Genomic DNA, 22,344 nt, shown 5'->3' with positions numbered 1-22,344 from the left:
ACTTTACAGTGGTCACATTTAAAAAACAACAAAAAAAACCCCTAACGATTCCGCAAGGGATTAGCTGATCTGCTTTTAAGGAAGCACACAATCGAGCTTTGAAAAAGAGTCGTAATGGCTTCTCGTGTCCTTTGGAGTCTATTAGTGATTATTACTCTACCCTGATTCACTCGCTGAAGAAGAAACCTAAAATAAAGTAAGCCTCATTCAAAGTAATAATGCTTTCCATTTCCATCCATCTATTAACAGTCTATCCAGTCATCATCCACACACATTTGATCTGTCCATCCATCCATCCAGCAATAAATCCTCCAGAAAATGTTTATACTGTAATTTAGTGTCTAGTAGTGGTTTACATAATTGCGGTAATCTCACGCTAATAAAGGTTGACGTTCTTTGTCAGACTTTAAGGTAGTTGAGAGCGAATCAAAAGTGCCTCTGTTGGTTGCAGCCAAGTAGTGCACTCCATTTTGCATTTATTGCAAAGACGCGATTAATCATCAAACAGTTCCGCACAATCTAATCCTCAATTCATCATCGACTGTTACATAATTTTCAACGCCACGTACATCAACCAACTATGCCTGCACGATTTTCTTTCCTAAAAAACAGGCTCTTTAAATGGACTTTTTATACAACTACAAGGTGATTGCCATCAAATATTATATTCGCGGTGGTGACATCAAGGATCAGCTACTGCCTGCGAACCATGAATTGCTGCTTCATATTAGTATCTGATTGCTTTTTATTATTTGGGGATTGGATTTCTATTATCTTTCATTATCGCATTATTTTTCTCTCTCTAGTCACTGTTGTGTTGAATTAAATTGTTTGTATCTGCACACATTTCTTGGCAAAAAAAAAAAAGAAAGCCCATTCTGATGATTGTGATTGTTTGTAACAATACACATTACTGTATATTCCTAATGGATTGCTATTTATGCAAGGAGCACTTCTGCCCTCTTTTTCTTCGCATCTCAAATTCCCTCAATTGATTATTACCAAAAACGAGGCGCATGTGAAGTGTAAATGCGGAACGCCCAAGAGATATGAGAACACAATCTACACAGGAATGGTAATGTCATTCCGGTGATGGAGGAGGGTGGGGTGGGGGCGGGGTGGGGGTGGGGGTGGGGGATGATCATAGCTGATAAAAATGGGATAGGATGTCTCACTCCTGGAGGCGTTTAAGAGAAGATCTTATCTGTCTATGCAAGCGCTATAGAGCGCACTCCTCGGCTGATGACGACGTGATGATGAAGAGGTCGACCGAATGCAACTAGGAAAGAAAACGAGGATATTGGTTTGTTCTCACAACTTCAGAGAGCAAAATCCGTTCAGCTGTTTTAGTAGAACTAAAACTGTGTCTCTTGATCCAGAATCAGGACTTCAATCATTTTTTTTCGTGACAACATCATAACACCAGAATTTGGGTGTTGATTTAGAGGAAATTTGTAACTATTTAGGTAGTACAAATGGATGACCTTTTAGGTCAGTATCTGGATCCATATCTGAATCTGGATTAAAAGAAAGACCGAGCTTGAAATATTGGTCAGCAGTTGTTTGGTTGAAAATAAGCACAATAATGATTACTTTCCATTAGCTCGTCTATGGGGTTTCCTATTGTGTGCTAGCATTAAGCTAGCAGGCTTACGTTAGGCCAACGATAATGGCAGATATGCTGCGCTGAAAGTACTTTGAATAAATATTTATGAGAAATAAACAGCTTGAAGCAAGAACAATTTGCCTCGCAATTGGAGAACTGTTAGGGATTTGTAAAGCTAAACACTCCATGTTCAGAGGAGGCAGAATATAAATACGAGACAAAAAACAGAAACCAATCATCTTATTGTAGAAAACAAGCAAACGGAAGCAGCACAACAGTAACAGAAGCGAAAACACTGCTAGTGCCACAACACAACATGCACAACAAAGATAATTGTCTTGTTTTCCGCATCTGAGTACCCTTTCAAAAAATGCTGTTAACGCTCGACACTTCAACATGGAGCCCGATGAAAAATTTGTGACACAAATTTGGTGAGTTAAAGAGAAGCTAAGAATAGACGACAACATGAGATGCATCTCTGGAAGCCGCGAGGGTTCAAGTTGGGCGGAAAAGTCGTGCTAATTTCCAGTCTGGACTTTACGATAATTGTCTGGATTCACAATTTGCATCCAGATCATGATTGTAGCACAAATATAGAATAACTCCCAAAATTGTCCTCAAATATAATAACCGTGAACTAGCAACAGTGAAAAAGAGAAAGGCTACGAAGTAGCATCTTCCAACAAACTGTGCTATCCCACTCATTCTAACAACTACGTTCAGCGTCACGCTAAAGAGGTATTTTGAATCATTTCTTTGAATTTCTTTCACTTCCATTCAGTCAAACTATCTCTTCACGTGAAACAAAGAAACAAAAAAAAGCGGTGCAGTCCATATGGTTACATATCATAGTTCACGAAAAATGAAAAGTCGGACGTGTAAGGTGTTAAGGCCACAGATTTCTTTGCAGTATTGTTGTAATTTGCACTTCTGTTGGGGTAATTTAATATTGACTAATGGTATACTTATGTTTAAATGAAGTTGTCGGGGACAGATTTGAATGAAATGAGGCGTAGCCTCTGCACGGTCATAACTCGAACTGGCCACGGCGAGTCACTGCAGACAAGCAAGCTTAGTTCATTCCCTTATCAAAACTTTGTTCACGTCGACACTGCACTCATTCATTCCACATCCGTAGGCGCACACATCAAAACAACTGATATGAGAGCTGAACTATTGAAGTGATGTTTCCATGCGACTGACTACTGAGTTCCCCCTCCTCTCCACACATCTCCATTATCCTGCCGGTCACGCTCATATGGGCGATATCTGGAAAATAATTCAACCTGTCTGTTCCCATCTGTGTCCCCTTTTATCCCATCTACTCCCGATTCATGCACTGTCCAAAATTGAATTAAATTTAACGTAATTACAATGGAAAAAAAATATGATTTCAGGAAGCATAGTAAATAAAAGGATAAACTATAAAAAAAAATAATTAAAAAAAAAACTATTTTTGTATTGAAGAAAAGTTTAATTTAACTAAAGTTAAAAACAATTATAAAATGGAAAAACAGCTTAAACTGTGATTTTTCTTTTTTGTGTAGAAAAGTATAACCTTTAAATGTTTTCTGCGTGGCAGTTGAAAAGTTGGATCACATGTCAGAGGGTTGAAGTGCTTCAGTGGTATGAAAACTCCTTTATACGAAATTTGCAAAAAAAAAAAACAAAAAAACACGCTCATCAAGGCTTCCATCGGGGAGTTTAAAAAAAAAACATTTGTTTAAATGAAATTTGCCTACCATCACTCCTAGCAACGCCAATCCATCCAAATTCTTCATTTTGGTAGCCGAGCTCTGACGTGTGGGTCAGTGTAATAGTTGTACCAGGATATTGTGCACTGACAAAGGTTCTGCATTGTTTGGAACACAAAATGCGAGTAAAATGCATTCATTTTTTAAAAATAATTAATTTGTTTGCAAATAATAATTGGGATTAATGCGTTAAAGTCCCAGCCCTAATATATATATATATATATATATATATATATATATATATATATATTAGGGCTGGGACTTTTTATATATATATATATATATATATATATATATAAAACATTTCTTTTTGGATGAATTATTCACAATTTGCCGAACTGCTACTTACTGTGAAATGAGTTGAATTGCGTTGATTGCCACCATACGGCCCTCATACCTCAAGTTTACACTCGCATGTCAAAGCCTAGTCAAAGTCAAATTTCTTTACATTTTATTTTATTATGTTCTGACACAATATACTGTGTTATTTTCCTTTAGTAAAAAAATAGGGGGGCGGCTGGAACGCATTGATGGCATTTCCATTCATTTCAATGTGGAAAATGAATTCCATATATGAGTAAATTGAGTTACGAGTTTGGCGACGGAACGAATGAAACTCGTAAGTCATTCTGCATTCCTTTCCGACTGACCTTGTTGTCCTACCAAGCTCCTCCTCTCCATCATCCCCCCCCCCCCCTCCCAACCAAATGTCCTAACCCCTCATTTGCCCATTTCACCTCCCCTCACTTGCGTCCTCCCTCTTTACAGCTCTACATACTCTGCTTTATAATTCGACTCCACCTCCCGCTCGCTTTAAAAGGACACGGGGGGCGGGGAGGGGGGGGGCTTGCATGGCGACACCAGAGAGGAGGTCACAACGGATGGAGCGACGCAAAGGGGGGGGGGGGGGGGGGGGAGGCGAATCACAGCATTGGTGATGTAGGAGAAAGGGGTGGTGGCGTGGGGGGTGGGAGCTGGGGGGCCTGAGCACATGAGAGGATAACTGCCTGTTTGCTCACTCTTGTCGTCTTGCTCCCCCTCCTGTCCGCTCACTTCCACTCGCAGCGCTCCAACCGCCAGGCAGCCAGCTCCAGGGATGCCCACCAAGGTCCCCACGTGAAGGGGAGACCGAGGCGGGGAGGGGGGCGGTGGGGGGACAACAGAGAGCGAGAGAGAGAGACGGGAGACATCTGGAGGAGGAAGGAAGAAGGCGGCGGCGGGAATAACGAGCATCGCCGGAGGGATGCGAGAACCGGAGGAGGAGAGAGATGTGGTACGTGTGACTCAGTTCGGCATCGCCGTGGCGATAAGCCGAGCTACTCTAAGTAGCCTCTTGCATGGGCAATTACCATCTTTTGCTTCCCTGTTGTGCGTGTGTCTTCGCCATCATCATTCTATTCAAAGGCATCCCTGACATGCACCTGTTTTTTTTTTTTGTGTTCCCATAAAATGGGTCATGTGCTCATAACCTTGCTGCTTTTCCTGCTTGTGTTTGTTTGTGCATGTGTGTGTGTGCGCGCGCGCAGATAACTGGGGATGGACTTTATTGCAGATGGGGGTGTTATTTTCCGAGACTGTGCAGCTTTACGGGATGCTCCGACAAGCGAAACGCTTCCATTTGTACACACTTAGCAGATTCCAGCACTGTACTTCCCTTGCATATACGCGCATGTGTGTGTGTGTGTGTTTAGAAAGGAGGGGGGGGGGGGGGGGGGTCCACAAAGTTTTTTCAGGGGAAGAAAACACTGACTGAGGGAATCCCATTAGTATAGCGTGTGTGTTTGTGTGTGTTGTCGTGCGTGTGTGTGACCGTTATACTCGGTGGTAGCGAGCAATTGTGTTCTAGAGAATGCAAATTACTATTACGGATTGTAAATACATACTGCACACTTGGCTTGTTGTAGTCAGGTCGCTTAGTATCCAATTTTTAGCTCAAAATAAAATAAAAAAGCAATTGTCGTTGTTTAATGTCTATTTAGACAGTTTCTCTTCTCATTTTTATTTTTGAGTTTCTGTGTCATCTTGCAATCACATTTTTGGTTGGCTTGGTTTTAATGTGATTTAAATGTTGCTTTTTTATTCAATATATTTTGTAATCTATTGAAATTTATTTTTGGTAGCTTCATATCTAATTTTATACCAAATTACTGTTAGGTTTCTGTGTGCTCAAATCTCTCTTTTTCTTAGATTTCAAATATTTTTAACTTGCCATTTTTTCATACATTATGAATTTAATGCCATTGGTAATTTAATTAAATATAAATCTATTTAGATGTATTTTTATTCTATATCTATTTATTTATATATCTAAATAGGGTACAGTACTGTATCTCTTAATTGGTCATATATTTTCAATGTTCTCTGTGCTTTTACTATCTCTCAGCTGGTACCAAATGTTTTTTTTTCCCCCATTTTTATCTTTTAAATGTTTAAATTCAATTCAATTTCAATTTCCTTTCCTGAGATCCCAATTTTAAGTTATTTTCAAATTGTTTCATTTTTTAATTACATTGATGAATTTCTTTCAATGTAATTTCATTTTACGAATGTAATTTTAGACAAGCAGCATCCAGTTCAACAATACGGTACTTATGGGGCAGTTTGGACAGCAGGCCTCACCAGTCACAACAACAGTTTAACAGGAGCTAAAAACACAAGAGCAGTTTGACACGGCGGCAACGCTCCAAGAAAAACAAGAACAATTAATCTGTTTTGGAGAAAACGTCAAACATTTATGCTTACTTTGGATTTCCTTGGCACAAACATTGACTCGTGCTGTCAAAGCGTGCTCGTCACAATCTATTAGTCCACTTAGGACGGGATTTTCATATCAAACACGCCATTGTTGGGCCACGGCAGACAGATGGGACAAATCTATGCTGGCACTCACATTGCTGGAAATGTTGGAAGCAATGTGGACTTCCTTAGGGAAAACCAGAGTGATTAGAACCGTCGCTCAAGCTACCTCCTGTTATCTCACATCGGGAGGCAAATAAACACAAACACTCATCTTAAAATGTAAAGATGTAAAGTTGTGTGCCAGCGAGGCAAGATAAACAACCAGCGTGTGTGGAAACGCCGCAAAGATGTAGGAACCTCTTCAGCCAAATTACCCTCATGCCTTCCAGATATCCATTATTTGCAGGATTCCAAATTAAAACGCTATTTGAACTCCTTGGCTGCAAAACAACGTGCGCGTGGAACATCTAATGATTTTTATCCGCCCTTATGTTCAAAGCCAAAGTTGAGCTCGCAAACATTTGCCCATGCAGACGTGCGGCGTCATTAATATTCACCCGGTGTGCTCCAATTGTCACTCTCTTTACGCTTCTGTTTTTCTCTCTGTGAAAGCCCCGAGGGAAACATTTGGCTCTTTCAGCAGCTAAATGTGCCGCTATGTTCCCATCCAGTTTCGCTAACTTTCCCTGCGCTTGCTACTGATGAGAGGAAAAAACACTCAACCTGCGCCTGTTGTCACAAGCCACGCCTCCTAATCGATTAATTCTCTATTCAATTGATTAATCTGACTCAATTTGGGCGCAAATGGTTTGTCGCTGATGTTGCCCTCGGTTAAGATGCCACAAGATGGTGGCAAAGCCCTGGTGCCATCTGTGGCAACTTGCTGCCAAAGAACTGAAGCGAGGGGAGGAGCTTCTAATACACAGACCAAAGCCCTGTCTAAAAGAAAAGTAATGCTTCGGTGCCAGGCGGCACGGTGGACGACTGGTTAGAGCGTCAGCCTCACAGTTCTGAGGACCGGGGTTCAATCCCCGGCCCCGCCTGTGTGGAGTTTGCATGTTCTCCCCGTGCCTGCATGGGTTTTCTCCGGCCACTCCGGTTTCCTCCCACATCCCAAAAACATGCATGGTGGGTTAATTGGAGACTCTAAATTGCCCGTAGGTGTGAATGTGAGTGCGAATGGTTGTTTGTTTGTATGTGCCCTGCGATTGGCTGGCAACCGGTTCAGGGTGTACCCCGCCTCCTGCCCGATGATAGCTGGGATAGGCTCCAGCACGCCCGCGACCCGAGTGAGGAGAAGCGGCTCAGAAAATGGATGGATGGATGGATGGATGCTTTGGTGCCATCTTGTGGCCTTTTGTTGCCGAGGAACTATGTTGAAGTGAGTGGAGGAGGTGGAAGAACTTCCAGTAGATTTTATTCGGGCTCAAATCATCTAAGCCATTTATCTCTAAGGATGTTGTTGTCATATGAGTTTAAATTGATATTAAAGTGTTTATTGGGATCATAGTTTGTGGAATTGTTATGGTTTAAACTTTTAAACTAGGCATCACTTGCATTTTTTTGCTATTTACGGCAGGGTTCAGTTTACTTTTAACGCATACTGACAATTGGGCCAGATTTGTGTGTGGTCAACACCAAGTTCGGCCATAGACTGCGCGATTATGATATGAAAATGAATGATAACCAATTAAGCGCCGTGCCGACATGCCATTAATCGGATGTTACTAAAACAGTGGTTCTCAAACTGCGGTTCCCGTACACCAGAGGTCCGTCAGCCGTAACTTAGAGGGTCAGCAAAATGATGTGAATTAATTATGTTGTATCATTTAAAAAACGTGCATCGCTAAGTTGTGCAGGTCAGAAAAAAGCGATCTCGGCAAAATATTTGTGAAGTGGAAGCACATACCTCAGGTCAAAACATTACAACGTGGATAATCGTGCTTTTGAAACAACCAAATGGGCACCGTGTCTTTGGCAACGTGACACCTGACTCCGTGACTGCCTTCAATCGAGCTCCTTTCGTGTCATATGGAAAACAATGTGGAAATGATTGCGCTTCTGTCGTATCTTTCTTAGCGCTAATGGCGACCAATTTGTTAAGTTGGCCGCACGGCGATTGTTTGTGTCGAAATGTGACCAGCATGTGAATGGCGACCAGTCCAGACTGTAGTCCACCTTTTTGCCTGAGGTCAGCTGGGATAGGCTCCAGCTCCCTGCGACCCTGACCAGAATAAGCAGTATAGGAAATAAATGGGTGGATCAATTTGGTTCGGTTGCTTTCTATGAAATGTGTCATGAATATTTAGGTTGAAATGTTCCACAGATAATTTCCATGCAATTTAGGGGCGCACACGGTAGTTTCATTTATTTGGCGTGAGGATTATGAGGGGCTTCGAGATAAGCTAAGCCTCCTTCTCTTTCTTCTTCTATTACACACAAGGAAACAGGAAGCGGACACATTCGATTTGTTTTGGTGAGCCACAAAAAATGAAGTGGTGGGCCGGACACATGGGGTTTAAACTATGAATCTAGGCAGTTATGCAAATTTTGAGCGCAGAGTCAATTACTCACGGGCACGGTCCCTTTCCCTTGAGATTGTGCGCCAATTTGAAATCAGGACTTGGGTTCAATTCACCCAGCTTTAGGGGAATAAATAGCAACAATTGTACTAATTGTGTCGCCTTGACACACAGGCCTGGAAATACGAAGTTTTTCAAGATACCAGCCGTCTTCCGGACGGTTTTTGACTTTGATTTGTGAGCAAGAATTTTAAATGAGTGAACTCAACTCAACTTACTTCACAACAAGCAGGAGTGTGGCAGATAGTGAACAATTCTGCAAAAAAAGATGCTTCAATCTGTTTATTGTCACTCACAGTTGAAGTTCACTGTTGAATTAAACATAAAACAAAGAGAATTACACATTTATTTTAACCAATATAGCTTATGCATTGGCATTGGTGTTCTTGTCTTATAATCCTTTAAGCAATGGCTATTTGAACACAAACAGTAAAGCATGTAGACAGATAATATCACAATACTCACAGGCATATATATATATATATATATATATTTTATCCTCTATGAAGAACGACGAAAATTACTGCGGCTTGCTGGGAGTATTTATCGGCTCCATATATATTCGTATGTTTGAATTATACTGCCCCCATCCGGTGAAGTCGTGCACAGCAGAGTGAGCAGCACAATGTCCATTGAATTCAAGCAAAAACATTCAGCAAAAACTGTTAATTCTTTACATGTTATTTAATTATGTCATTACTGTGTGTTTTCATCAAGTTCAACGTTACAAAGTGCTAGACTTCTCATTAAAAGCACATTACAAAATTACACATTTTGGGGGGGCCGGCTCAAATGTATTCATGGCATTTGCATTCATTTCAATGGGGAAAGATGATTTGAGATATGGGTGTTTTGCGTTAAACAAATTCAACTTGTATCTCAATTCCCCAGGCACCACTGTATGATAATTAAAATAAGGTTTGTTAAGCATCATCACCGGTAAGAATGACATTTGTGCTCTTCACTGCAAAATCTGCTCTCAACTTTTATTCTCGTCACCATCTCCGCAATAGCATTTGGAACGCCCGCTCTTTGTCCATTGTGCAGATTTTTGCATTTCAACATCCCAGCCAGTTGTAGCGTGTCGAATAAAACAAGCCCACCTCCCCTGTGAGGCTTCACAATGCTGAGCTGACAAAATAACAATCTGCAAGCACATCTTGAACGACGCAAAGGCTCGGTGTGCGTCGTGGTTGTAAATTCCTGCGACGGCAACGTGTTTGCCGGGCCTATCGTTGATCATATAGCTTTTCTTAGTTCCTCTCCAGTTCCTCCTTAAACGCCCTGACACGCTGATGGTCCTGATTTACCACTCCACTGAACCCGAGCCGTGACATTTCCTCTTTTCTGGCCCCCCGCCCTCCTCTGGTTGCCTTGTCTTTTACCGCCTACTCCATCACACTTAGTCGGCCTTCTCTCGGTCGGTCTCGCAACGTCACTAAATATAACCGAGCGTGTCTACCTCCTCTCCTTCCTCTTCCGCTAGCTGCCGCCTCCTCCGAATCTCAGCGCTGCCTGACAAATTAGAGCATGACCGGACGATACAATAAGACATTTCTTTTGTTGTTTTAACCCAACAATTGAATGCAAGGCACTTTCTAACCTGCACAGCAAACGTAGGCCACAAATGTATATTGCTGGTTTAGTTAGAGCAGTGCTTCTCAAACATGGGGTCCCCAAGCTGCAAATTGAGGGTCCACAAATTAAAGCCTTCATTTTGGAAAAAGTAATTCAAGACACGATAGTTTTGATGTTAGCCCGTCTATCTATATATTATATATTTCTGAGGTTCGGTGTTTGAATCTCGGCTCCGAGTTTGCAAGTTCTCCCTGTGGGTTTCCTCTGGGTACTCTGGCTTCCTCCCACTCCCCCCCCCCCCCCCCCCCCCCCCCCCCCCCCCCAAATCATGTTAGGCTCACTGAAGACTGTAAATTGTCCTTAGGTGTGAATGTGTGCGTGAAAATTTGTTTGTATACTGTATGTGCCAAAGCGATTGGCAAGCGACCAGTCTATGACGCACCCGGCCTCTTGTCCGAAGACCGCTGGGATAGGCTTCAGCTCAACTGTGACCCTAACGAGGACAACAGCTACAGAAAAGGGATGGCGAGTTTGATCATTTTCAACACAGTTTCCCTCTTTGGCTATTGAACAAAACTGAAAGAACAGAAGAAAACACATTCAAGTGGGAGGTAGGACAACAAGGGGCATTAGTTAATATCTCTCAAGTTTTGTCTCACCAGTCCTGTTTTTGTCATGTCCTTGATGGACTTTTGGATCATTTTGCTTGAAACTGCTGTATCTGCAAGTTTAAAGGCAGCCAATGTAAGGCTTTTTAAGGCCACTTGGATCACATTTAAGACCTGTCATTCACTGAATATGACTATTGAGAGTGGGCGACTTAGGGATTACGTGTCATTTCTGAGGGTAATTAAGGCCTTCATTTTGTGAAGTGAAATGTAAGACATTTTAAGTATCCACAGAAACCCTGGAAACGTGTCCAATTCCAAATTGTTCGACCGTCGTCACTGTAAATGCGCAAGATGAGTCTCTCAGGGGAATGAGACAATGGCCTCATAGCATCGGTAGTCAGAACGGTGACAGAAAAGCCTCGTGTGAGTGGTAAACAGCAGGCGAGCAGGCTGTGGTGAAGCTTAAATAATAACCTCCGAGAGTTATGAGGCCAACCGTGGCATTATGCGCTCGCACACCTTCTTCCTCCCGCCCGGTGATTCATCTCCAGTCTGCCAATACACCTTAACATGAAAATGTCACACGTGGGGAAGGGCTGGCCTCGGCCAAGGGAGCGAGACCGGGCGCCATTAACGGGGTCCACATTCATTAAATTGTCAGCGTAAATTCTTTGATCTGGAGGGTGCTTTACAGCCTGCGAGGGAGGCAGCACACAGAGGTGGGAGCAGGAGGTTGTAAAGGTGGTGGTGGGGGGGGGGGGGTCATGTGAAATTGCGTTGCAGCATCAGCGGGAGCAAGAGGGATATGCAAGTGCACGGCTGATAAGAAGATGGAAGAAAGATAGAAAGAGGAGAGGATGACACCGTCAGGAATGAGTAAGGGGAATGGCCGTGTGACTGGCGGGACGGAGGCTCAGAGGCAAATCTGTCAGGGTGAAGGTTGAAAGAGATTTTTTTTTTTTTTCCTAACGAAAGCGAGACGACTGAAGAGATACTGGATATTAATGAAAAACCAGAAGGGCGGCCACATGGTTGAAGCCACGAAAGATTAAAAGTAGGAAATCCAAGGTCAGCAGACTCTCTATTAAAGCAGCAGCCACCAACAATTGGTTTTGCCAGGCTCCCCCTGCAGGAAGTATTTTTTATGTTTTTAATTTTTTTGCAGGGGAGTTCTTGGTTGTTGGAGTTCCGTTCCTACAGCAATGACAAACCCAAATCTGAGCGTATGACACATACTGTGATCCCAGAACACTTCAATATCATTTCAAACTCATCTTACAATATTACCGTTACAAATGTAAAAAAAAAATCCTGCATAAATCCTGCATAAAAAGGTAAAAATATTCTCAATTGTGCCTGACCCAGCAGCTGTACAGGACAGGTAAAAAATTAGTGTTGTAACACGAGACCGCTTTCAAGACCACATTTTGAAGGTCTCGGTCTTGTCTCTGTCTGAAACTGGCTGGACTCTGTATTTTTAGTGGAGCCCAGCACTGATCTGCTATTCTTCAGCATCATAAATGTGATAATAAGGAAGCACTTGGTAAAACACCAAATAGCTTCAATTCATGTGTTACTAACCATCCCTGTATTGACTGCAACCTTCACAGTGTTGTGACTGAGGGACTGAGTTGCTGCTCTGAGGGTGTGTTAGGACTTTCCCCAAAATGGATTTGTCACATACATTAAGATCATTGCTAGCCTAGCTTCTTCTTCATTGTATTTCCAATAGTCATTGCAGCCTCTCACTATATACGGTCACTTTTTTTCCTCAAGAGACTTCTGGTTTGACGGACGAGACTCTTGATTTTTGGTGGACAGATGGTTAAGTGTGTGTCACTTGTGTACCGGGTGTTAGACATGTCCTTGTTATGCGGTACAAGTCACAGAGGCCAGGCCAATTAAAGTATAATGTCTTCGGATTGGAAGTTTGCACAAGCGCTGCCCACAGCTCTAAAAAGTAACGTTGGCGTGACGCTAGCCCAACATGAGAGTCATTTCCTGCAGCTCCGCCATTAACGTGGGTGATGCGGGGTCGCCATGGCAATGACTGAGGGGGTGTTCCTGTATCATGCCAGTGACATGACGGCAACGCGGCTATTTCTGAGACCAAATGACTGCTATTGCTACTAAATTGCTGTTCTTGCTCCGAAGCAGGTTAAGCTTGCTAAGTATGCGCTCCTCGTATACTTGTACCTCAGGATGATTTAGTAGTCTAGGTGAATCATCATAAGCGGCTCATCGGCGATAAGAACATAAAATAAACAGGAATCCCCGTCATTCATCCCTAAATCCATTAGTGTATCCGAGTGCGCGCGGGCTCGATATTTGGCCTCTAGGCTGCGTTTTTAATCATTGTTAATCCCAATAAGTGTTCTTTTTCGCGGATGTGACAAAGATGCTCTCCCTTGCGAGGTGCAGAGAGACAGAGAGAAGCGTAAATGAAAGTGTCAGGCCCTCGGGTCTTGCTTCCTCTCTCGCTCTTGAAAGAACCTGGAAGGTGCGAAGGCGCCACTAATTACCCCACACGCAGACAAAAAAAAAGGTGGGGGTTGGGTGGTGGGCTGTGGGGTGGGTGGTGGGGACGGAGGGGCAGAGAATTTGCCTGTCAGTATTCAGAGGTTATCGGTCAGCAGAGGTGGAAAAAGTACTCACATGTAGTACTTAAGTAAAAGTAGACATCCCTGGGTAAAAAGAAAAGAAAAAAAGTACTGAATTAGGACAAGAGGTGCAACAATAAATCAAACTAATAGATTACCACATAATCGACTGACAATTCTGATAATCAATTAATCATTTAGAGACCTTGTTTAACTTAAAATTGTCCAAATATTTAGAACTTCAGCCTCGCAACAGCAAGTACGCTCAGATTTCTGTAGTCCTCCATGAAAGCAGATTGGGTATCTTGGTGTTTAATCTAAATAAGACGTTTTTAAACATCTTCTTTTACTTTGGAAACCAATGATCATCATTTTTGCCTATTTTCTGACGTTACAGACCAAACCAGTAACTGAATCATAATCAGTTTATGTTTCTGCATTTTCTGCACTGTCAAATCAATTATTAAAATCATCATTATTTGTAGTCCTATTTAGGACAAAAGTAAAAATTAGATTTTACTATCAATTACTGTACATACAATACCAGTTTTTGTATCTTGTACAATGAAAACAAATATTTTCTGCAGATAAAAGTTTCCCTCTTTTATTAACTTAAATATTGCTTGTAACTGAGAAGACAAAAAAAAGCTAGCGAGCATTGGCTCAGGCTTTTATGCCATCAAAATGTGTTCACATGGCTTTGCTAACGCTGTAAACTCGTAAATTAGCTAACTGATAACTGACAGCTGAAAAAAATACACCTTTACTCAATGTTTTTCTCAGACAGACTTTTTAAACACAAGAGGGTTGCAGTTTTTTAGGCTGACAGAGGATATCATCAAATATCAAACAATTCTCTTACATACTGTATACTGGAATATCTTGCTTCTCCAAATCTGCTGCCGTCATTGTTATTGCTCAAAGTACATAAGTAAAGTACAGATGCCTAAAATAATCGACTTAAGTTAAAGTATTTGTAACTCCCGCCACTTTCAGTCAGGGTGGCGGAGTTGGCGCGAGGCGAGCCCGAGTGTCAGCAGGACGGACGGGAAACGGAAGTGTTGCATTGACGAGGGCCGCGGCAGAAGCAGTGTCGGACTTGGGAGTGACGGGAGTGCGGCCGAGCGTGTCGGACAGACTGTCACATGGAGAGCAGATGAATCAGAGAGGGTGTCAGCACAGCGCATCATCAAGAAGCCCGGAAGCGTCGCCGCCGACTCCCGAACATGGCGCAAAGGAGAAATGACGTATGACGCACGCATGTGAGGGATATGACAAGAGTCACAACATGCTGCATTGAGTCTTGTCAGTGCTGCCGCCGTGACATTAGAACACATACATACATAAACAGTGTCGCCTGCAGTTTGTGTGAATGGGCCTTAATTACAATCCCCATTTGCCCCCATTGTGTTCGTCAAGCCTTTTCTTTTGCCACCTCCACCCTGTCATTACATTGGCTGATTGATCTCTCCTTCCTCCATTCTGTGTTGACCTGGCTCTCATGCATTTTTAAAATAGCTGCCTACCTTATCGCTTCTTCATTATGCTGAGGAAGACGCAGGCTGCGTTTCAATGGAAACGCAATAATACGGGAACAATTACACACCTCAAACATCTCACACCTCCCTCTTTGTCTCTTTTTTTTAATAGGAGTTTCTACTGTATTGAGCCACTAGGAAATGACTCGGTGAAAGAAGGGCCAACAGAAGAAAAGAGCTTTGAAGGGGGACAATAAAACCAAGGAAGTGAGAGCCACAAAAACCGAATGACGCAGGGTGTGATGGAGAGCCAAGCGGGTCCGGTCCATAACTTGGCTGTCCTTCCTCTTGTGGGCCCGAAGGACAAAGCAGTTGGAAAGGTCGAACAGCCAATGTGATGAACACAAAACTAAAGGACAGGTGGCATCCTCCCTTTTTATTTGCTCCCATTCTTACTCAAAGAAGAATGGAAAGGAAAAGCAACAGAACACACGCAGCATTGTAAAGAATATTTATGCAGCTGCATATATTTATTTTTCTACCTGCAGAAGATAAAGGACTTTATTCTTTTTCTTTTGACCTTTCATCATCTTTACCTGTGAAGATGACATTCCCTTGGGTTAAAGGCAAGGGATAACCAGTGTGCGAGCCCAAAAAAAGACACCAGTTATCCCATAGAACAGTTTGCTAAAACTCCAGATCTATCACCGTATTGATGACGATAAGGCCAATGGAAAATCACTGTCCTTGGTGATGCACTGATACGACCGGGCCTTCTGCGACACTTCGGACTGCCCGCAGAGTTGTTGGATGTTGGGGGAGAGTGAGAGGAAAGAGCAATGGTGAGCAAAGAGTCCAACCTCTTGCTGACGGGCCAAACTAACGGCAAGAGTCCCCTGGCGGAAAAGTCTGGGACAATGACTGTGCGTTCGGTGCTGCTCAATCGTGACTCCCCAGATATTGAGAGTCGCCTGAGGCGCCGTCGCAATCGCACCCACCAGGTCCGCTTTAAAGACCTGGAGGATGGCAGCAGCAGCAGCGGCAATAGCGGCACTGGAGAGAACAACACCAACCAGAGGCCGAAAGCAGACTGCGATAGTTCTCATTCTTTGCGCAAACACAGCAGCAGGTCCCCCATGGGACCTTGGGAGGACAGGGACGGACCACGAACTGACAGCCTACCTGGTCAGACCTCAGTGGTAGGGGCTGTGCGTGGGGACATGGCTAGTACAATAGAGGTCGTGGCTGCTTTTTTGGCCAGGGCCCCTCCTCATCCACTGACGCCAGGACCCACACGTCGATCCTGGGCACCGCCACAGACGAACTCCCTGACCTTGCCAATGACATGCAAGCCAAGCACCAGCACAGCCATTCAGACGTCACCATGCCTGAAAAAGTCTCTCTCTTCCACGCACACACGTAGCCACAGCCTGGGAGATTCATTGGGCATAGACGGCGATGATGAACGCGACTCCCAGGATGAGTACCTTTCACACAACCATGTGGAGCTGCCGACCTCCAAAGATCTGAATGGTCCTCAAGGTCCTGTGGATCAAACTGCGATTGAACGGCGGTCGAAAACCTCCAGGGCGGAAATGAAATCGACTGTTGCTGCCACAAAAAACTGCAGGCACAGTTGTCCTCCATCAGTCTTTCACAACACCGAGCCGTTCCACAGTTTCACCGCATCCTGCCGAGACGGCCCCAAGCGACAGGGAAGTGTCACTCCCTCGCTGGTCAGGAGGCGAAAGCGTCTGAATAGGACAACGAGCGATCCTGGAAAAGACGTGCACTACTGCACCACTCCTACTCAGACTGAGGGCCCTCATTCAACCCTGCCGCATTCAAACACCAGACTTTGCGCTGCACGAGTTCAAACAGAGTGCACTTCTGCCAGTTCAAAATATTGCACTACACAAAGTCAAACGGAGGGTAAACAACAATCTGCAGTCCAGATTCAAACTAGCGGGTCCAATTCGACCCTCTCTTTAAATGTTACGCAGTGCACCACTCAGATACAAACAGTCTCTCCCTTGCCTTCGCCATCGCCTCCAGACCATCAACCGTCCCAGACGCAAACATCCAGCCCCTGTGCTTCTCCACCTCTGCTTGAATCACCCAATGCAGAACAAATTCAAGTTGAGAGTCCCGTACCGCCAAATGTGATACAGGAGCCTCCCCCGACGCAAATAACTACTGTGCCTTACTGTACAACTCCGCCTCCGACACGTGCACCAACACAGAACCGTGAAGAATTCACTGAGCCATCTTGCACCTCGTCAGCCGAGACAGCTAGTGTCCCCCCGCCTCCCTCACCAGCCCAGCCCGTTTCTTGCTTTGCACCCACTGTGAACTCGCACCCCATCCCATACTATACTCACGTGACACCGTCAGGATCTACCAGTGCGCCACTAGTCCGCTCCACTCCATTGCAAGCACCACCAGCATGCCCGACTACAAACTGCACCCCACCTGTCCCAAACATGCCATCACCGATTACACTCACCTGTCTCACCCCTACTCCTGAAAATAACCCAGGTTTGGCTACATGTGATCGCATACACCAAACCACTACTCAACCACAGCCACCAAATGCCTATCCGGCTACAAATCAAGCACCATGTACAATCGTGACACAAACTGCTTTGTCTTGCACCTCCATCTCCTATTACACTACAACGCATGCAGCGGGCCCTCTCCACAATTCTGCTACCCCTTCGTGTGCAACCCTCATACAAACCATAGCTCACTGCAACATTCCATGTCAAACTTTGCAAAACGCCTCCTCGGTCAGCGTAGGCGTAGCACCCTACTGCGCTCAAGTCCCCAAACTAACAACGTGCACATCGCTGTCGCCACTTGTCAATCTTCCAAACGCGCACCATTGCGCGACGCCGACAAAAGCCGTTCCTCTTTACTCGTTTCGAGCAGCACCGCCATACACCCCTCCCTCTCAGGCCACCTTGAATGCTCAGGATAAGAAGGGCATTCGACTCCCACCTCCTGCGCCGCCACCACCACCCTACACACCACGTAAAAAGGGAACCGACCCGCCAGCAGCTGGAGAGCGAACACCCGGAGAGAGCAAGCCCAAAGAGGATAAAGATGAGAAGAAAGAAACTGTAAAATGCACCGACACAGCAAAGCTCTGTGAGAGAGCCAGCTCTCTTAAACACAGGGCTAAAACTCCGCCAATTTGTGTGGTGAAGGCAGAAAAGCCGGCCTCTCCCGCCAAGGCCTGTTTTAAGCCCAGCTGTCTCAGCTCAGCCCGGGCACAGCTTGGGGTACTACACAAAATGCTCTGCGCAGGAGTCAACGCTCCCAACAGCCAACATGCTCTCCCTCCAAACCAGCAGGGCTGTTCCGGGGCCAAAGGTTGTGCAGTTTCCGGGGAGAAGCCCCTGACTCCTATACAGGCTGACACGCTGAGGCAGGTGCAGGAGATTCTGGGAGGGTTAGTGTCCGGGGCCAAGTGTAAGTTGGACCCGGCCCGAGTGACAGAGAAGCTCCTGGGTCCCAATGGGCCCTTGCGTGACATTCGGAGCCTGCAGAACCATCTCCACAGCCTAGAGGGGGTCCTGGAGACCAGCCAGAATACCATCAAAATCCTACTGGATGTCATTCAAGATTTGGAGAAGAAGGAGGCTGAGCGAGACGGGTGAGGCAAAATTTTATTGGGTTGCACGGCTGCCTCACGGTACTGAGGTTCGAGGTTCGGCTCTTGACTTCGGCATTCAAATGTGGAGTTTGTTTTCCTTGTGTTTGTATAGTTGTCTCTGGGTATTCTGGCTTCCTTTCACCTCCCCCCAAAAATCATGTTCACTGAAAACTCTAAAATGTACAAAGACGTGAATGTGAGTGTTAATGCTTGTTTGTCTGTATGTGCCAAGCGATAGGCTGGCGACATGTCCCGAGTGTACCACGCCTCTCGCCCAACGTCAGCTGGGATAAGATCCAGCTCACCCATGATCCTAATAAGGACAAGTGCTATAGAAAATTAATGGATGGATGATTAACATGAACACATAAGTGTCAGAGATGACAGGGTTGCTTAGGGAAGATGAGGCCATCATTGGTAAAGATGTACATTAAAGTAAACACAATATATGCAGCAAAATTACAGTTATTTATTGAAACATAGCAGGAGATTTCAGTCAGATTGGACGATGAAACAATTGTGACATCTACTTAACTGTAACCTTAGCTAAGCTAAATTTTAAGCTAAAAAAAAAACGCAAACATTTCCTTCATAGACACTTGAATAGAAGATCCAGGATTGCTCTCTGCAATCCTAACGAGAGAAGGAATGTAGCATCAACGATCATGTCAAACGCTTACTTAGCTGAGGGTTAAATCAAGGGTTAGTCTGGGATGAAGTGTTGAAGCTTGAGGTCAAATTGGGAGCTGAGCCACATTTCAACGTGTAAATATATGACCGGACGCCTCGGGCTAATGGAGCTGTAAACCCGAACTAGCAGGGATCTCTCCGCTCGGGGCCGGGCGTTGCGCGACGGAGCCATCTGGTCGTCTGCAGCCTGACGTAAAGAAGACTCGGTAGGAATACAGAAGTTATGAAGGGCTGCTCGTGTGCAAAGTCAACGCCAGTGTGTTGCCAGAGTGCATGCTGTTTTATTCCACGACAGCTCATTTCTCACGGTCAAGTCTGACTCTCTCCGCAGGGAGACAAACACATGGGGCCACTCACTAATGTAATCATTAACATTTGAGTCTTAGTGAACCTAACTTACGGTGTACCGGTACTTAAAAACATTGGGCTTCATTCATTAATAAATGCATAGAAATGTTTTTACTATGCGCACAAGTTGCGTGCATAAGCAAATTCTCCAACAAAAGTGCCATGTACTAGTGCTATAAGCGCTTTGTTCTCACTGGTCGGACGTCTTTGGCAAACTAGTAGGAAAAGTGCATGTTACTGGTGAGGAAAAAGTGTCCACTAGTTGACAACTGTGTGCCCTCACGCTTCACCAGCAGTACTAGCAGAATGTATGCCAACTAGTGCACAGTTCTGCCTCACTAGTAACACAAAGTTGTCCTACTATTGTGCAGAAGTCCTGTAGAAATGTCATAAAGCAGTGGAAGGCAATAGCGGAAAAAATGCTAGTAAGACACAATCATTCTACTAGTCCCATGAATTGTCTTAGTAGTGACGATAAAGAATATCCGAATACAGGGACCTTTTGCTGGATATCAAGGATATCGAATAAATGATGAATCGGTGTTCCGTAGACATCTGTTGTGCCAAAGCTATGCTGCAATACCGCTCCACTATTTATACCTCCGCCAACTTTTACCGAACATTGTAAGCATTGCGGGCCCCGAAGGCAAACACGGCGTTGGAGCAGATTGAGCGTCAAGAGGAGGAACATGAAATATCGCCAGGCAGGAAGCACGGAGGGTCGCGGCGGGGGGGAGCATCTGCAGTTATTTTTACGAGCTCTCATGTCAGTCATGCCACAGCAGAATTCATGACGCATCAGACATCGGCCTTTTTGAGAGATGGGTCGCCGCGCCGACATGCAAGAATCTGCGTCTCGATCTCGCGTTAGTGGTTTGGGGATGGCGCTCAACTCTCATCATCGTTTAATTAATCTACTGTAAGCTTCTCAGTCATCTCTGATGCCTTATCGCCGCGACACGATGAGAGATGGACAGATGGCGTCTGAGGCGTGTAAATCCCAATCGCGCATCGTTGCCAGCATGGCACGGACTTCGGAGGCTTCTGCCCGTCTTTTTGCGTCCCACGTGGTGATGAGGCTCGGTCTAATGCATGCAGACTTGACTTTTACCTCATAAGCATTATTTTATGCCCGGAGTGATGTAGTGACTCATGGGTTACGTAACAGCCAGTTGGTGAAGGAAAGGGGGGAGGTTTGGTTGGGGTGAGTTGCGTTCATTAAAAAAATTAGCTGAAGATTGATATTTTTTGTTAACTCAATAGGGGGAAGAACACACGTGCAGGCTCACACACACTCACATTCACAGTCTCACACACACACACACACACACACACACACGCTCACGCTCACGCATGCCCGTACCTCCTCACATACATGTGTGCACACATGCGCACACACACCAAACTCATCCTTTTACCCCTGATATGTCATCTCAATGCTTTTCCACAGAAGACATTCATACCGAACCGGTCAGGACATTGAGAACTGTGGGACTTGCAGGGACTGCGCCTGCATCATTTACAGGTATGCGGATGCACGTGTGTTGTGTGTCTCATGCTAGATTTATGTTACAAGGTTTAAGTGAGACAATCCCAATTTATTTCTTTTTTTTTACTCTCAAATGTCACATTTGTGATATGCGTCAAGGTAGCGTAAAAAAAAAGGGTGGTGGGAGGGGGAGGGGTGTTGGAGCACACAAATCGGATATCTTCAGATTGGAATCAGGCCTCCTACATGTGTGGATAAAAATCCAAAATATATCAGATACCTGCCAGTGCGGGTGCAGCGTAAATGCACAGATGGGATATACACAAAGCCAGCTTGACGTCATCGACATACAGCAATTGGTGACGTGCAAACACCCGCATCTGCTCAAACCACACAAGTAAACACATTAAAAAACATCCACTGTAAGTCTGAAAATTTGACAATATGATATGAACATGCAACATTAGAGTTGTGCCCTTCATTAAGCAAGACAAATGTCTGCCAGTGGAGTAATATGGAGGTTCTATTGTGTTTTTGTACAGTACAGTATAATTGTTCTCTATTAAAACACATAGCAAAAAAATGTGGGTGTTTTTTTGGGGGCGCTGGAACGGATTAATGGCATTTCAATTCATTTCAACAGGGAACATTGATTTGATACACAGTGTGAGTAAATTGGGTTACAAGCTTGGTCACGGAAATAAACTTGCAAGTCAAGGAACCATTGTACTGTGTACGTATTATGTATTTCTGTTTACTGTGTTGAGGCTTATAGCGTTACGTGCAATTTGTGCGTCTGTGCATGCGGGTTGTTTCATGCCGTATGGGATATGTGTCACTTGAAATGGACATTCCCCAAAAATCTGACCTATACATTCAATCGGAATTGGGCACTTGGACCTGCAGTGTAAAAGCAAGCTAAGTGCGGTTATTTGCTGCATCCCTCGCGTTACATGTTAAGGCAACGAGAGCACATTGCGTGTCTCGGCGCGCGGTTATTGTGCATCGCACTGTCATCGCGCATCACATCAATTCGGGGAATTCGGTCTTATGGCTTCATCGCCGCGAAGGGCGTAGAGTCGCTCCCCTGCATGGCTGTGCTCTTGCGTCTCAATAGAGGAAACTACGACGCACCAAGATGTTGGTGTGGAATTAAAATCTAACTAAGCGAAAACACAGCGAAGGCAAAATTGTTGACAAGACACAGAATT

The 22,344-nt window shown here is 44.5% G+C and overlaps 1 protein-coding gene across 2 annotated transcripts in view; it reads left to right on the top strand.

Moving 5' to 3' along the window:
- The first annotated feature begins 4,353 nt into the window (after window positions 1–4,353).
- LOC133414229 (mucin-2) overlaps window positions 4,354–22,344 on the top strand; it is a 38,595-nt gene continuing 20,604 nt past the window's right edge. The window contains exons 1-3 of one of the 2 annotated variants that reach the window (XM_061699485.1): window positions 4,354–4,633; window positions 15,121–18,606; window positions 21,098–21,169. In XM_061699485.1, the coding sequence (XP_061555469.1) occupies window positions 15,788–18,606; window positions 21,098–21,169 (2,891 nt within the window). In that variant the 5' untranslated portion in view covers window positions 4,354–4,633; window positions 15,121–15,787. Of the gene's footprint in view, window positions 4,634–15,120; window positions 18,607–21,094; window positions 21,170–22,344 lie in introns of both variants that reach the window. The other variant, XM_061699484.1, reaches the window with a different exon arrangement.

The sequence above is a fragment of the Phycodurus eques genome, chromosome 15 (assembly GCF_024500275.1).
Source record: "Phycodurus eques isolate BA_2022a chromosome 15, UOR_Pequ_1.1, whole genome shotgun sequence".
Taxonomy (NCBI): Eukaryota; Metazoa; Chordata; class Actinopteri; order Syngnathiformes; family Syngnathidae; genus Phycodurus; species Phycodurus eques.
The sequence above is the reverse complement of the archived record's forward strand: the minus strand, read 5'-3'. Positions and strand labels throughout refer to the sequence as shown.